This window comes from Pseudopodoces humilis, chromosome 16 (assembly GCF_049639895.1).
Source record: "Pseudopodoces humilis isolate 2021_Gansu_Grassland_sample_001 chromosome 16, ASM4963989v1, whole genome shotgun sequence".
NCBI classification, from domain to species: Eukaryota; Metazoa; Chordata; class Aves; order Passeriformes; family Paridae; genus Pseudopodoces; species Pseudopodoces humilis.
This window is the reverse complement of record NC_142215.1, coordinates 7,640,407-7,655,123: the sequence shown is the minus strand read 5'-3', so window position 1 is coordinate 7,655,123 and position 14,717 is coordinate 7,640,407. Positions and strand designations below refer to the sequence as shown.

Genomic DNA, 14,717 nt, shown 5'->3' with positions numbered 1-14,717 from the left:
CTCTGGGGACAGAAAGAAAACATTTTGCTTTCTGTTTTTAGAGAGGCTGATGCTTTTTCTGCAGCTCCCTCTGGGTCTTGAATTCTCACTGAGACTAATCCAGGCAGTAGCCCCTCAAAAGGCCAAACAAACACCCTTGTCCTAGTTGCTTGTGCACAGCCCTGGGAATCTTGCCCTGCGCTCTCCTCCTCCTGACCTTGTTTTCCTCGGAACACCACAGCAGTAATTACCCTGAGGTTGAAGGGTTATTCGAAAGCAAGTACTGTGTCTTGCGTGCTCTCTCCTTTCCAGCTGTTGTTTCTCCCTGCACTGGAGTTAAGCTCTACCTGGAGTTTTCTTTGTGTTGTTACTAATTTAGGGAAACACCAGCAGCGAGGGTGATGGGTGTGGGTGGGAATACGTGTCCAGTTCCATGTGTTTCTCATTCTCTGGTGCCCTGAGAAGTCACCACCACAGCAGGGCAGCTGGACCTGCCACTGGGTCTCTCCCTGGGGTGCTGCTTGTACTTGGGATGCTCTCACAGGTACTGGTTGACTGTGTCTGACAAAAGCATTAGCTAGACACTGGAGAGGAGGTGGGAAGACTGGTCAAAGTGCATGGCATGCAGCTGGACTGCCCAGCTCACAGACCATCGTTGCATTGCCAAAGGCAGAAATGTAGCAACACTCAGAGTCAACACATAAATATGATCAACCCAAGTGTCTGAGGTGGGTTAGTTAATGCTGAACTGGAGGGTTTTGCAAGAAGAGATAAGATCGGCTTCACCTTTAGGAGGAGGACAGTTTGGAGTGAATTTCCATTACAGGGTCAAATGATCCAGCATTCCTGTGCTGTGCAGTGGTCTTTTCCAAAGAATTTTCTGCTGAATATGGATTTAGCCTGAATATGCTTTAACCTTTCTGGGCTAAATATGTTTCTGCCTTCCAAGGCAAAACTCCCCACAGGGCAATTGAGTTCCTCTGAAGAGCATGGCTGGGCTTTTCCAGCTCTTGGTGGCCAGGCACAGCTCAATAGAGCTAGTTTGTGGCCAAACCAGTGGAGCTGTAGTGCAGTGCAATTGGGCAGAAAGCTGTTATGGCACTCCCAATCCCTCTCACATATTCGCCGGACCTGGCTGCAAGCTGTTTTTCCTTTGATGCTAGTTAGGGGGAACATGGGAAAACCCCATGCCACTGGCATGCTGGATGACAAGGATGGCACAGGGCACTCGTGTTCACTGTCCATCGAAGGGGAAGCCATCTCCAGCTTTCATCCCACCCAGGGAGAGAAAAGTGGGGTTTGTGCTGCAAAGCACCTCTTCCTTTGCCAAGTGCTGGCAGGCCCCAGTACATTCCACTCCAGCTCGGCACCCTCTGCCTGCCAGCCAGGGCCAGGAGCCATGGGCACTGCCAGGCTCAGGAAGTCCCTACCGGCCACCCGAGAGCCAAGATCTGGCGTGGGGTGAGTCAGCGGTCCCCCTCACTGAAGCATCAGCAGCGTGGCCGTGGTGACTCTCACTTCCAGAGACACACTTGCTGCCCCTGTACCCCGTGCTGCCCGCTCCCCGGGGGCGCGGACCCTCGGCCGGGCTGTGCCCGCCGGCGGGGCCGGCCCCGCCCCGGGGGCGGGCGGCGGAGCACGTGGGGCCGCGCCGGGCCGGGCTGAGTCACTGCCCGCCCCGAGCCCGCGGCGGAGCGGAGCCCAACCGAGCGGAGCCCAACCGAGCGGAGCCGAGCCGAGCGGAGCCGAGCCGAGCGGAGCCGAGCCGAGCCGAGCGGAGCCGAGCCGAGCCGAGCCGAGCGGAGCCGAGCCGAGCCGAGCCGAGCGGAGCCGAGCGGCTCGGTGGGGAACGCACGGCGCGGCTCGGGACGCAACATGAAGGGGGCTAGGTCGTTTCGGGTGCCGCTCGCCCTGTCGGCGCTGCTCTCGCTGCTGTTGCTCGTGTCCTGTGAGTGCCGGGGAACAGAGGTGCCGGGGACCAGGGGATCAGGAGTGGCGGAGAGCCGGGATCCCGGGGATCTGGGATGCCGGAGAACCAGGGTTCAGGGGGTCGGGGGTGCAGTGAAACCTGGGTGCCGGGGAGGCTGGAATTGCTGTGTGTCCGGAGTGGTGGGGATTTGGGGTGCAGGGCTGTCCGGTGTGCAGGGATTCCGGGGTGCGGGACAGTCTGCGGCGCAGGGCAGCCAGAGTGCAGAGAATCTCGCGTGCGGGGTTGCCTGGTGTGCAGGGGATCCGCGGTGCAGGAGAGGGTGAGTTTCAGGGGATCCAGAATTTAGGAGAGCCCGGAATGCTGGGGATGTGGAATGCAAGGGATCCGGGGTGCAGGGGTTGCTAGGGACGTGTAGCGAGAGGATCTGGGGTGCAGCGTGAGTGGGTCCGTGCTGCGGTGCGGGTTGCAGGGCACGCAGTGCGAGTGAGGGCTGCTGCTGCGGGAGTGGAGGATCTCGGGTCCACGGCCCCGTCCCTTCTCCCGGGTCGGGAGTCTCTCAGCCGGGCTGTCCTGTGCTTCCAGGCTCAGATAACCCCGCTCGCAATGTAAACAGCGTCCCTGGGACCGCCTGGTACTGCGCTCCCAGCTGGCCTGACCAGGGCAGCCCCGGGGAGTAGCAGCTCCGTCATAACCCCGTGGGTCATGCCTGGGGCGCTTGGCTCCAAAAAGGAGGGATGAGACCAGGGAAAAGCAGAGCAAAGCCTAAGTGCAGGCTCCAGGTTAGGGGACAAAGGGCAGCAGAAAGGGGTGAGGAAGGCCCTGTTTATGTTCGCTTTCCTTGGGTGGCTGAGGTACCCCTTTTGCCCTCCTGAGACCTGACTTCCCCCAGCCCCGCTGGGATGAGCTGTCCCAGTATTCGGAGGATGTTATTTTTGCCTTCCAGCCAGTCTGTGGGTTCATATAAGCAAACATTTCCAAAAGCGGTGGTTGATCTTTGTTGCCTTGGTTCCTGAGTGTTCAGCCTGTGACAGCTCTGTCCCTGACTGGAGAAAAATGTGTGTGTGGAGGATGGAGATGCTGAACTGCTCTGAAACCAGGCCTGAAACAGCCTAGAGACAGGAGCATCCAAAACTGCTTGCTACAGTGGAAAAAATGACCGGTGTGCCTCACTGCTAGGCAGGGGGCTGGCTACTGACACCCATCACGTAAGGGATTATCCCTGGGAGGCGATAAAAGGGAGTCCAGTTACTTGCAATAGCTGAAGTATAAAACTTGGACCCCTCCTGCCCCAACCCTGGGAGGAGACCTTGCTGCTTTGCTGCTATGTCACACCCCAGACATCCTGTGCTGGAGGCAGCGCTGATGCTGGGGAGTGCCCTTTCCTTGACTCTCTGTTCCTGGGGAAGCAGCCGTCTCCCACTGTGGAACAGAGGTAGCTCAGTCTGTGCAGCCTTGACTGGCTGCTGGGAGAGATCTTTGGGATGGGGCGGATGGATGTGCCTAAGACCTGCAGAGGAGTGGAGGGGTGTGGGGCAAAGGCATCCCCACTATCTGCAGGAGCCCTCTCCTCCCATGCTGTAGCTCATGGCAGCGCATTGATGGAGCATGAGGTCATGCAGAGCAGGCTGGGCAGCACAGGCAGTGACTTGAACTGGTGCCCGAATTTTTCTGCCTCCTGAGGCTGGGCTAAGGGAGCTAGAGCATCCTTATGGAAACCTCCACCTGATGCTGCCCTGCCTGCCACCAGTGTGTACCCTACCCATGTGGAGTGTCAGGAAGAGTAGGATTAACTCTTAAGGAGTCCTGCTATTAAAGGACTAATGAGTAGGAGCTCATTGAGTAGTAGCTTAGGCAAATGAGGGTACTGCCGTTGTCTGGTGTGGGTCTGGGCAGTGAGCCCACAACTCATCAACTTCCACCTTCTTCAGGTCATGTAGGCAGTGAAGGGTTATTCCTAGGTCTCCACCTCGGTTCGGCCCTTGTCCTGACTTCTGCAGCGTGGCAGAGAAATGCCTGGCATTAAGGGATGTGCTGTCCTGTTTGATGAGGAGTTACTGAGGCTTTCAGCCAGTCCTATGGAAATCTGGTCTAGGTTTATGGAACATCACTGCCTTGCAGCTTTTAGGCAGAATAAATTGAGGGTGGGAGGAATTTCAGCCCAGCTCTTGCAATCTGGTTCAGCACTGCGATGGGGCGTAGAAGGTTGGAGGGTGCTGTGGGTTGACATCATTCACTTCCCGCCTCAACAGGATAGGGTGGGGAAAAGAAGGAAAAAATCCAGAGTGGGTCCTTCCCATGGGTTGCAGTTATTCATTAACTGCTCTGGTGTGGGTCCTTTCCATGAGATACAGTTCATGAGGAAGAGACTGCCCCAGCCTGAAGTCTTCTGTGGGCTGCAGTGTGTGGATATCTGCCCTCCCGTGGTCCTCCACAGGCTTCAGGGAGACAGGTCTTCTCCATGGGCTGCAGTAGAATCCCTGCTCCTGCACCTGGATCACTTCTTTTCCCTCCTTATTCTCTGCTGGGGGTGTCTGCAGGGCTGTTTCTCTCACATTTTTATCACTCCTCTTCTACAGCTGCTGTACAGTGTTTTTTACTTTATCTTGGATATATTATCACAGAAGCAACTCTAGTGCTGCTGGTGGGCACCAGCTTTGAGCAGCAGAGGGTTGGTTTTGGCATTGGCTGGGACTGACTGTCTCCAGCATGGGAGCAGCTCCTGCTGTCTGCTTGCTGAGCCACTCTCACAGCCCCTGCCACCACCATGCCTGCCACGTAAACCCTACACTGTGGCAGATGCTGGAGATGGATGAACGGGCAGGGAAGATGGTGCAGCCCCACCAGCTCCCTGGGGCAACCTGCCTGTAAGCCAGGGCTTCCTTGTAGGAGCTGCTGAGAGAGTGATGGAGGTCTGGCAGACATCCTGCAGAGATGGACCTTGTGCTTCCTCCCTGCATCTGGGAACTGAGGCATGAGAGCTCCCCCTACAAGGATTTTTTTTTTTTGTGTTCTTACAAGTACAAACTTACATTAGCAAAACCCAGCAACAGCACCAGCCCCATTCCCTTGAATCATTCTGTTCTTCTTTTGCCTGAGCGAGCCTCAGCCTGACCACTCACATTTCCCAGCCGAGTGTCAAAAACATTTAATGCACCAAAACCTGGGGTTCCCCTGTCTTCACTTTGTCATGTAGCTCTGCTAAACCTCTTTTTTAATGTGCCAGCACAGGGCTGGTCCTTGCTGCTGGTTATGCTCCCAGTCTCAACCATTGCTTTTGAATGCCAGCAGCCCTGTGTGAGGTCCAGCAGCCTGTCCCTGGCTGTGGGATCCCTTCCCTGTGAGATTTGCAGCAGACAATTCCTGCTGTTGGGCTGGGATGCCTTCATGTGCATGGGGCTCTGATGGATGCCTGTCTTAGGGATGGTCTGCAGTGACACCCAACTTTACTTCCAGGTGACTTCTGTGACGTGAACCACTGTCAGAATGGGGGCACCTGCCTCACTGGGATTAATGAGGCCCCTTTCTTCTGCATTTGCCCTGAGGGCTACGTTGGAATTGACTGCAATGAGACAGAGAAGGGTGAGGAGATGCCCCTTTCCTAGGTGCTCCATATCATCCAGGAGCCTTGCTGAGAGTTAGTGTGACCTTGTTCTGGCCCTGCACCACTGACCCTGGGGTTCAGCCCTTCTGATGGCTGATGGACACATAGAGCAGAGATCTGAGTGGGATGTGGTGATGTGATGTACTTTGGGGTAATGCAATGTCTGTGGGGAATGGAAGCTCACTGGATGCTCTTATTTTCCACCTGTGCCTATACTACAGTTGTTTTTTCCCTTCCCCAGGGCCCTGCCACCCCAATCCTTGCCACAACAATGGTGAGTGCCAGCTGGTCCCAAACCGGGGCGATGTCTTCACTGACTACATCTGCAAGTGCCCTGCGGGGTACGATGGGGTGCACTGCCAGAACAGTGAGTACAGCAGGGGGGTGGGTGGGGAAGCTTGTCCACTGAGAGCTTGGGGACCCCTTGGGTGACAGCAGGGGGGTGTGTGCAGCTGTGACTGTGTGGGATACCAGGCTGTGTCAGGGACCAGCTGTTTTGGAGCTTGAAGGGTGGAGGGAAAGGCTATGGTGTGGGGACAGGCTATGTCTGAACCTTGCTTTGCATCTCTGGAGGGACTTTGTGTCTCAAGTAATAAAACAAGGGGTGCCTCAAGGCTCAGCCTGCTCCATGCAGGTTCCCAGCCTTGATGTGACTGTGTCCTGGTGCATGGCTTCACTCAGTGGGGACATGGTGTAGATGGGTTCTTAGGTTAGAGCTTCAACCTGTGCCACCCTATCATCAGGGACCCTGCCATGGCCCTTGTTCAGGGGATGCTTCCCCCTCTTCTTGCTGCACTGGATGAGGGGTCTCCTCTCCAGGGCTGGTTTTGGGATTGCCTCCTGAGGTCCTCCTCTCTCCCTCCTAGACAAGAATGAGTGCTCCTCCCAACCTTGCAAAAATGGAGGCACCTGCCTGGATGTGGATGGTGACTACACCTGCAAGTGTCCTTCTCCATTCTTGGGGAAGACCTGCCAAGTCCGTAAGTCTTTGGCACCAACTGTACTGAATTCCCCTTCCCTCCTGTTTCCTACTGTTTGTCCCTCATTTCCAGGAGGGTTCTCACCAGCTGGTTAGGGGATCTGGAGGGCTGTGGCTGCCCTTGATGCCAGCAGGCCTGGTCCTAATGGAGGGAATATCCTCAGGAAGGTGCTTTCTCCTCTCTGGAGTGCCCCAGGAAGGCCCTTTCTCTTCCTGACCTCTGTGCTGTGAGGGGGACTGATGGATGGTGTGGTTTTGGCTGAGGGATGAGGAGGAGAGGATACCTTGGGGACAGCCAGGCCCTAGGGATAGCCTCTCTCCCCTACTCTGTTCCCAGACAAGAAAGAAATTACAAAAAGGGTCATGGCCCCTATTTCTTCTTCTTGGCTACTGTCTCTCTTTGATTCTGATCTTCCCCTGCCCCCAGGCTGTGCTGTTCTCCTGGGCATGGAAGGAGGAGCCATCTCTGACGCCCAGCTCTCAGCATCCTCTGTCTACTACGGCTTCCTTGGCCTCCAGCGCTGGGGGCCAGAGCTCGCCCGCCTCAACAACCACGGCATCGTCAATGCCTGGACCTCCAGCAACTACGACAAGAGCCCCTGGATCCAGGTACCTGCTGCAGGACTGGAATGCCAGCACAGAGAGCAGCTCCGGCAACCATAGCTGGGCTTGCAGTGCTGCTGTCATGGGATTTCACTGCTCCTGGTGGCAGATGTGGGGCTAAATTGCTGCATCAAGCTGCCCCCAGGGGCATCTTGAGATGTGCCTGGAGGAGGCAAGTCTGTTGGAGGAAGGTGGGACATGGGTTGATGATTCCCCTTCCTCTGCCCACTTTGGGATGTAAGGCTGGAGGGATGGAGGGCTTCCTCCCCAAGGGAGTTCCAGTGCCCTGGGGATCCCCTTTTCAATGCCCACCCTCCCACCCAGACTTGGTAGTCCTGGTGGGTGCAAGGGCTGTGCACCCCATCCTCACTGCACCCCACTCATCCTCTCCTCCACAGGCCAACCTGCTGCGGAAGATGCGGCTGAGCGGGATCATCACGCAGGGCGCTCGCCGTGTGGGACAGCAGGAGTTTGTCCGCGCCTACAAAGTCGCCTACAGCCTGGACGGGCGAGAGTTCACCTTCTTCAAGGATGAGAAACAGGATGTAGACAAGGTGGGCTGCAATGCTCTGTGTAGGGGCTGTCCCAGCTCCCCCATCCAGTGGTGCTGTGGGTGCTGAGGTGGCTGTGAGCTGCATCCATCTGTGGGAAAGTGCTTTTGACCTGCGGCAAAGCTGCACTGGGAACCGCTGGGAACTCTCCTAGCAGCGAGATGGCACAGGGGGTTCCAGTGCCAAGCAATACTCCCTGCCTCTGCTTAATTGACCGTAATAAGCATAACCAAAGAAGCAGCACTGACTTTTTAGGTCATTCAGATAGTATCTTCATCATTGACACGCTGTGGGAACTGGGCTTGGCCTGGGAGTGCTACTGAACAGCTTGAGTATCTCGATGCTGTATCTGCACCAAGGACCAGCTGACAGTGTCTCTCAAAGTGGGAATACTTATAGATTGCAGCACTCTCCACTCCCAATTCTTTACGGCAAGTGTCTTCTGCTGGCTTTCTGAGCATCCGGGGAATGGTTTGGAGTATCTGCTTTGCTTTAAAAAAATATAAAAATTCCTGTTGTTTCTGCAGCTGTGGAGAAAGTGCGTGAAACATAATTTGATTCTATCTATTATGTTAAAAAGAAAGAAGTGAACCACCTCTGTGCTTGTCATGATTTGATGAGCGTTGTGGTAGTGGGAGTGGGTGTTGCTCCATGTGTGGCTCTGTGAGGGTGAGGAAGAAGCAGGGAATGTTGCAAAACTCTGTTGAGAGTGTTGCAGCTCCTCCAAGGTCCTGCACTGTTCCAGGGCACAAAAACAGAGCCCAGCCTCCCTCTGTGATCAGCCCAGATCCCCCTCTGTGCTCTTTTTCCACTGGAAATAGAGAGATCTCTGTCTGCTGTGCAAGGGATTTGATGCAGGAGACTGGGAGAGCTGGGGCACTGAGCCCTGGTCACTGTTGCAGGTTTTTGAGGGGAACATGGACTATGGCACCATGCAGACCAACATGTTCAACCCTCCTATCACGGCCCAGTTCATCCGCATCTACCCAGTGATGTGCCGCCGCGCCTGCACGCTGCGCTTCGAGCTCATCGGCTGTGAGATGAACGGTAAATGCCGGTGCCTGTCCCCTCCCCAGGGCTGCAGGGCAGGGGTGACATGGGGCAGGGCATCACCCCTTGGCCTGCTTCTGATCCCTCAGGACAAGGGATTTGTCAGTGCTTGTTTTTCCTCATGCTGATGCCTGGGAATACCCAGAGGTGCGTTTGGAGAGCACAAGCCGTTAATCCCATCAGCTCAGCCAGCTTGAGCTGTGTTCTCATGCTGCTAACACCTTCCCAAGCCAGGAGTTTTTACTGTGCCCCTTCCCCATCTGAGCTGTGAACCCGCTGCTTTTCCTGCCGGAGAGCTTGAAAAGCAGCGGAGGATCAAAGTCCTCTGGGAAATGTAAGGGATTGTCAGCCTGAGCCCTTTCCCTGTGCCTCCTGCATTCCTGCCTCCAGCACATCCCTGGGAACTGAGTGAGACTTGCATGTCGGTGTGGGAGTGGGATGTTGTGGGGGCTTGGGTCCTGTCCTACTGCTGTGTGGGTGTGGTGCCATCCGTGCTTTTGGCTGGGGATATCTTTGTGTTGTTCTTTCCTCATCCTTCTCTGCCTCCTGCCAAAGCTTTCTGTATTGCAGGGCTGGGCTGGGCTGTGCTGTGGGGACATCCACTCATCCCTGCAGCAGGAGGCACTGTGAGCCAGGGAATAGCTGGGAGCTAAAAATCCTGGGAAAAGGCAGCCCTGTGCATCTGCTGAGCATTTCCCAGCCTGGCTCTGGGCAGTGGAATGAGAGTGTGAGGATGGCTTCTGACAGGTCTGCGGGGCTTTGCTTGCAGAGGTGCTGTTGTCTCTTTCCTTTTCACTGCCCGTGTAAACTGTTGTGTTACAGTGTATTTCAACACGGCAGGTTGCTCGGAGCCTCTGGGCATGAAATCCCGCCTCATCTCCGACCAGCAGATCACAGCCTCCAGTGTCTTCAAGACCTGGGGCATCGATGCCTTTACCTGGCACCCTCATTACGCTCGCCTGGACATGATGGGAAAAACCAACGCCTGGACAGCCCTGCGCAACAACCAGTCCGAGTGGCTGCAGGTGGGTCTCTGGCCTCTGGAACCTCGTGTCTCCTCACCAGCTCCTCCAGCTGTGCCTAGGGCCACCTCCTGTTTCAGGGTATCTGGAGCAGCTGGGCTGGTGTGGCCAGAGCTTTGTTGTGGGTCACAAAGTCCAGCAATGCTCCCACTGAGCGGGGATCATAGGGGCAGGTCAGGATGGGACTGCAGCCACTGGTTTTAACAGCAATCCTGGAGCTCTGGGTCAGAACCAGTGCCCACAGGGACAAGGTGGTGCTGTATCTAGACATTCTCGTGGGTTGCATCAAGCCTGCAGCACGCCAGTTCTGTTTTACCCCTGAGGAAATGCCATCCCAGCCTGGAGTGACAGTCCCAACACCCATCTGGCTGCCCAGAACATCATATTTCTGTTTTGCAGGAAAAAAAATCAGGCTTGCTTTTCTCTTCCCAGTCTGGAATAGAAACAAATAGTTTTGAAAGTTCCTTCTCAGTTTCCTTTCCTCCCCTGTTTTTGTACTTTTCACATGATTCCATGACATAATAGGACAAAGCAGTTTAGATATTTGTCCCGCTTTTTATTTGGGAAATGATTAGAAGCAGCTGCCTCACACCAGCTTATCGAGACGTTGGCTGATGATGGGGTCGGGATGACACGCTGAGTTGGGCTGTTGCAGCACAGACTGCCTGTTTGTGTATGTGTGTAGATTTACATGTACACTCAGGATTTATGTGTATTGTATAGCTGGAACTGCCCTCTATGAGCATGAAAACAGAACTAAATTAATGAGGTTTTCAGCTCCTTTGGTGGTTTACCCTGTAACATGCCAGCAGCAGTAAACACAGTGTGTCAGGGTAAAGAGAATAGAAACTGTCTCACTTAGAACCCAAATGTCAGATTGTGTTGAGCTGCATATTTTCTCAGCCAGAATTACTTTCCAGTGGAAATGCATTTCCTCTGTGAATCCTGTATTTTTTTTGAGTTGAGATTTTTTGCTGTCTTTCCCACACTGATGTTTCTGGCAAAAAATATGGAGGTGGCAGGGGTATGCAAGGGAGTTGAGATGTGTTTGCACCCACTTTCCTTTGCTTTGAGATACTGTGAGTGTTGAAAGATCAAATATTTCACAGTCACGTTTAATGATTTGTCTGGCATTGGCATGGAGGTCAATGGCATGGTGTTTTCTCCATTCTTGACCCCTGAGGGCCAGCTCTTCCAGGCTGTCTCTGGAGCATGGAGGGTGCTGTAGGGTGGGAGCACTGCTGTGATGAGCCTTATCTCTGCCAGATTGATCTCCGGGACCAGAAGAAGGTGACAGGCATCATCACACAAGGAGCCCGTGACTTTGGGCACATCCAGTATGTGGCAGCCTACAAGGTGGCCTACAGTGACAACGGCACGTCCTGGACCCTGTACCGGGATGCCCAGACAAACAACACCAAGGTGGGTATGGGGAGGGCAAGGCAATTTCCCAGGGCTCAGGCATGCCATGGTGGGGCTGGGGTCACAGAATCACAAAAATGTGCTGAGTTGGAAGGTACCCACAAGGATCATTGAGTCCAACTCTTGGCCCTGCACACTACACTGCAGGAATCACACCACGTGCCTGAGAGTGTTGTCAAAAGGCTTCTTGAACTCTGTCAGTCCGTGCTGTGACCGCTGCCCTGAGGTCCTGGCAGCACTGATACCCACCTTTCTCCTCTAGATCTTCCAAGGCAACAGTGACAACTACTCACACAAGAAGAATGTGTTTGATGTGCCCTTCTACGCCCGCTATGTCCGCATCCTGCCCGTGGCCTGGAACAACCGCATCACCCTGCGTGTGGAGCTGCTGGGCTGCGATGAGTAGGCACGGGGAAGAAGGACGGGGCTGCTCTTCCCCGCTGCCCAGCCTGCACCCTGCCTGTCCCTGCCCGCTCCTGCTCTGACCTCACACCCCCCTCTCCAAGTCCCCACACTCAGGAGGCGGCCAAGAGGGCTCCCCTGCCCCACGTTGGTGATGGGGCTGCAGCACTGCACTCGATGGGGCCCTTGCAGGTGGGATGTGGGGACGGCTCCTGCCCTCTTGCTGCTCCAGCCAGGGCTGAGACCCCCTCCTGCAACTGGGGCTTTCTTAGGAACACCATCCTGCAAATGAGGCCTTGCTGGGGGACCCTCTCCTGCAGCCAGGGCTTGGCTTTATCTTCTCAGCTAAACCTGGGGACAAATTTTCTCCTTCTTGCTCCTGCTTCCAGAAGAGAGGCTGCAGCCAGTGGCAGTCCCTTGTCTGGACTGTGTCTTGGGGCTCAGCAGTTTTCAGGGTCTTAGGGCAGGCCCCCCTGGCTTGCAGCCTCCAATGTCCCTCCTGCTCCCTGCTTGTCTGCAAGCAGGGGTTGTGAAAATCCTCTGAAAAAACTCAGCTGCTGTCCCCTGCCCATTTTGCCAGGCCCTGAGTCTCCTTGCCTGCGATGTCAGCACCACATTGTGTGAGTGATGAGACAGCTCCTGTCAAGAGGCACCAAATCCCACTGATGGTGGTTCTACCTGCTGGGCACTCTGGTAGGAACCACAGCGGGTATTTTGGCAGGCACTGTCCATTCTCCTTCCTGGGATGCCAACTCCAGCAGCCTCCCAAGTCTCAACATTGCCGTCATTCCCAGCTTACTGCAATTTGGGGTGCCTGGCTGTCCCTTGTCCTTAGAGCCCAGTGGTGACCGGGGGGACTGTGATCTGATAGTGGGGAGAGTTGGTTTGTAGCCAAAAGGATGTGGAGAAAAGATGGGAAAGGGGGTAGTTAAACCACCCAAATGCAGTGGGCAGAGAGCTGTGCCATGACCCTTTTTGTAACCTGATTTTTTTTCTTTTACATGGGGTGGAGGGGAGCCTTTTGCAATGCTCGAGCCCTTGGGATTAGCAGTAGGAGATGAGTGAGCCCCAGGTGGGAGCACAGGCAGGCTGTCCTGGGCTGGCAGTGATTCTTCCCCTGCCTGCTGGGATGTGAAGCAGCCGTGGGGATGGGCTGCCAGTGGGTTTGCTTTGGCAAGGGCTGAGGGAGCCCAGGTGGGATGGAAGCGATGGCCCCACTCTGGGGTGTCTCTGACAGTATTAAAACCAGCTGAAACTTTGGGGGTGTTGGCTCTTCTGCTCTGTGCCTCCCCAAAGGCCATCTCCCAAAGCATGGGTGGTGATTCCCTCTGAGCCCCTTGACTCCTCCGTCCTGGGGGGTGGCCAGCTGGTAAGCTGGCCCTGCACCTCTCCTGCCTTCACAGACCTTCCTAGCTCCCTTCCCTGCCTGAAAAACAGGGTATCTCAGGGCTTTGTGTGCATCTTTCCCACAGTCTCCACCCTGTCACAGCTGCTGGAGACTTCTCACAGCTGGCCAGGCGCAGCGGGATGGGACTTGGGGAGGGGAAGCCTCTATCAGCACCCCACACCCTGTGTCTCCTCCTTTGGCTTTGATCCTGGAGCAAATCCCCCAGCTTGGAGCTAGATCAGCTCTTACACCCAAGCAGGCTCCCAGGGCTGGAGGGAGCTGTGAATTTTGCAAGAGCTACCTGCGGGGATGTTCCCAGCAGAGCCCTCTTGTGAAGGGCAGTGGCATGGATGCTGCTGGAGCAGGATCTGCCTGCATTGAGGATGTGATCCCATGTAGGGAAGGGACATTATAAACAGGACAGAGGAGCTTTGCTCATGTCCAGAATCTGCCACACTGGGCAGGGACCCCTGAAGTTGGCATGAATAGCCAAGGGTCACCTGTGTCTTACCACATCTCTCTGTCCCTGCAGCTCTGGACAATCTTACTGCACCTCCCTGCTGCCAGCAGTGCTCAGCCAGGCATCTCCTCCTCGGGCCTTGCCTATGGGAGGCAGGCTCATGCCTTGCCCTGGGAGTGCCAGCTGTGAGCATCAGAGGAGTTGGGGGTCTGCTTGTGAAGACCAGGCTGAATTCATTGTGGCTGTGGCTGCAGCTGCTTGGTGACAAATAGCAGCCACAGCTAGAGCCAGGGACAGCGGGGACAGTCTGCCCAGTTCACCTCCAGACATGCCACCCTTATCATTGGGAAGCTGAGGCACAGATAAGAGCAGTTCGCTTTGAGTCCAGCCAAGGCAGCCGTGAGCCAGGGATACAGCAGAGGCTCCATGAGGAGGGTGACAGGAGCAGATGCTGCACATCAGAGTGGGGGTTGCATCCTCAGCCCCTGGCTGCTGTTTCCCCCTGCCCATTGCTGCCCCCCAAGCCACTCTGACAGATTCTGAGCCCGTTCCCATCCTTGTGGCATTTCCTTCATCCCCCAGAACCCCAGGATGGGGGGTTGGGAAAGCCAGAGTGCCCTCCCTGCCATGCACAACCCCTCATGGCTTTCCCTGTCCCTCGGATGCTCGTCCTGAACTCAGCTGGGTTGCTGGGATAGCAGGAAGGCCGGGATGGCCGGCACGCTTCGGCACCCTGCTGCCTGTTGACTCTGCTGCCGGTGCTGCCAGCTGCTGGGAGCTGGTTCCTCAGGAAGCAGCCGTCGGGGAGAGCATCCTCTCACCACCACCCGGAAAGCCCAGCACAGGTCCCATGCTCCTCCATCCCACCAGGAATGTGAGTGTTCCTGCCGGAATCATCCTGTGCAAGGAGCATTTCATGGGCATATCTCTGGTGAGGCCACAGCAGAGTGGTCAGGTGCTGCCTTTGAGGTGGGGAAGACAGGGATGACACTTTTATGGACCCTCTTCAGCCAAATGTTCAGGCAGCCCTAGACACGTGCCCTAAACATGTGCTCCCAGGTCAGAGCTTCTGTGACTTTGCACAGCTTTGCTCAACCTGAAAGCTGTGATCACACCCAGGGTACATCTCTGGGAAAACAAAGAGGGTAAATGTGGGAAGGAATGAAAGCGGTTCCTTCTTCCTCAGAGTCTACTGGTGTCCAGATCCTTCCTCATGCCTCTGCTCTCTAGGAGCAGATGGAGAAATCACTGGCCACATCCAGACAAGATCATGGACTAAGGTGAGCCAGGAGCTGTTGCTGAAAAGAGGTGGCTGAAAGCATCCCTGTCCC

General features: G+C 55.5%; 1 protein-coding gene across 2 annotated transcripts; it reads left to right on the top strand.

Moving 5' to 3' along the window:
- Positions 1-1,645: 1,645 nt before the first annotated feature.
- On the top strand, positions 1,646-12,798 carry MFGE8 (milk fat globule EGF and factor V/VIII domain containing). 2 transcript variants are annotated; one of them, XM_005521582.3, is made up of 10 exons: positions 1,646-1,927; positions 5,363-5,488; positions 5,752-5,877; positions 6,377-6,490; positions 6,917-7,098; positions 7,491-7,646; positions 8,546-8,690; positions 9,534-9,718; positions 10,982-11,137; positions 11,400-12,798. In XM_005521582.3, exons 1-10 carry the CDS (start codon positions 1,855-1,857, stop codon positions 11,541-11,543), a joined length of 1,407 nt encoding a protein of 468 aa, XP_005521639.1. In that variant the 5' UTR covers positions 1,646-1,854; the 3' UTR covers positions 11,544-12,798. The 2 variants fall into 2 exon arrangements, with proteins under 2 accessions (XP_005521639.1, XP_014106786.1); XM_014251311.2 differs by lacking the exon at positions 5,363-5,488.
- Positions 12,799-14,717: the final 1,919 nt, after the last annotated feature.

Excerpts from the sequence above, each read along its gene's own strand:
- MFGE8 (XM_005521582.3), top strand. The coding sequence starts at position 1,855 with ATGAAGGGGGCTAGGTCGTTTCGGGTGCCGCTCGCCCTGTCGGCGCTG. Across the intron at positions 7,647-8,545 it reads AGAAACAGGATGTAGACAAG|GTTTTTGAGGGGAACATGGA; the intron begins GTGGGCTGCAAT and ends TCACTGTTGCAG. Across the intron at positions 11,138-11,399 it reads CCCAGACAAACAACACCAAG|ATCTTCCAAGGCAACAGTGA; the intron begins GTGGGTATGGGG and ends TTTCTCCTCTAG.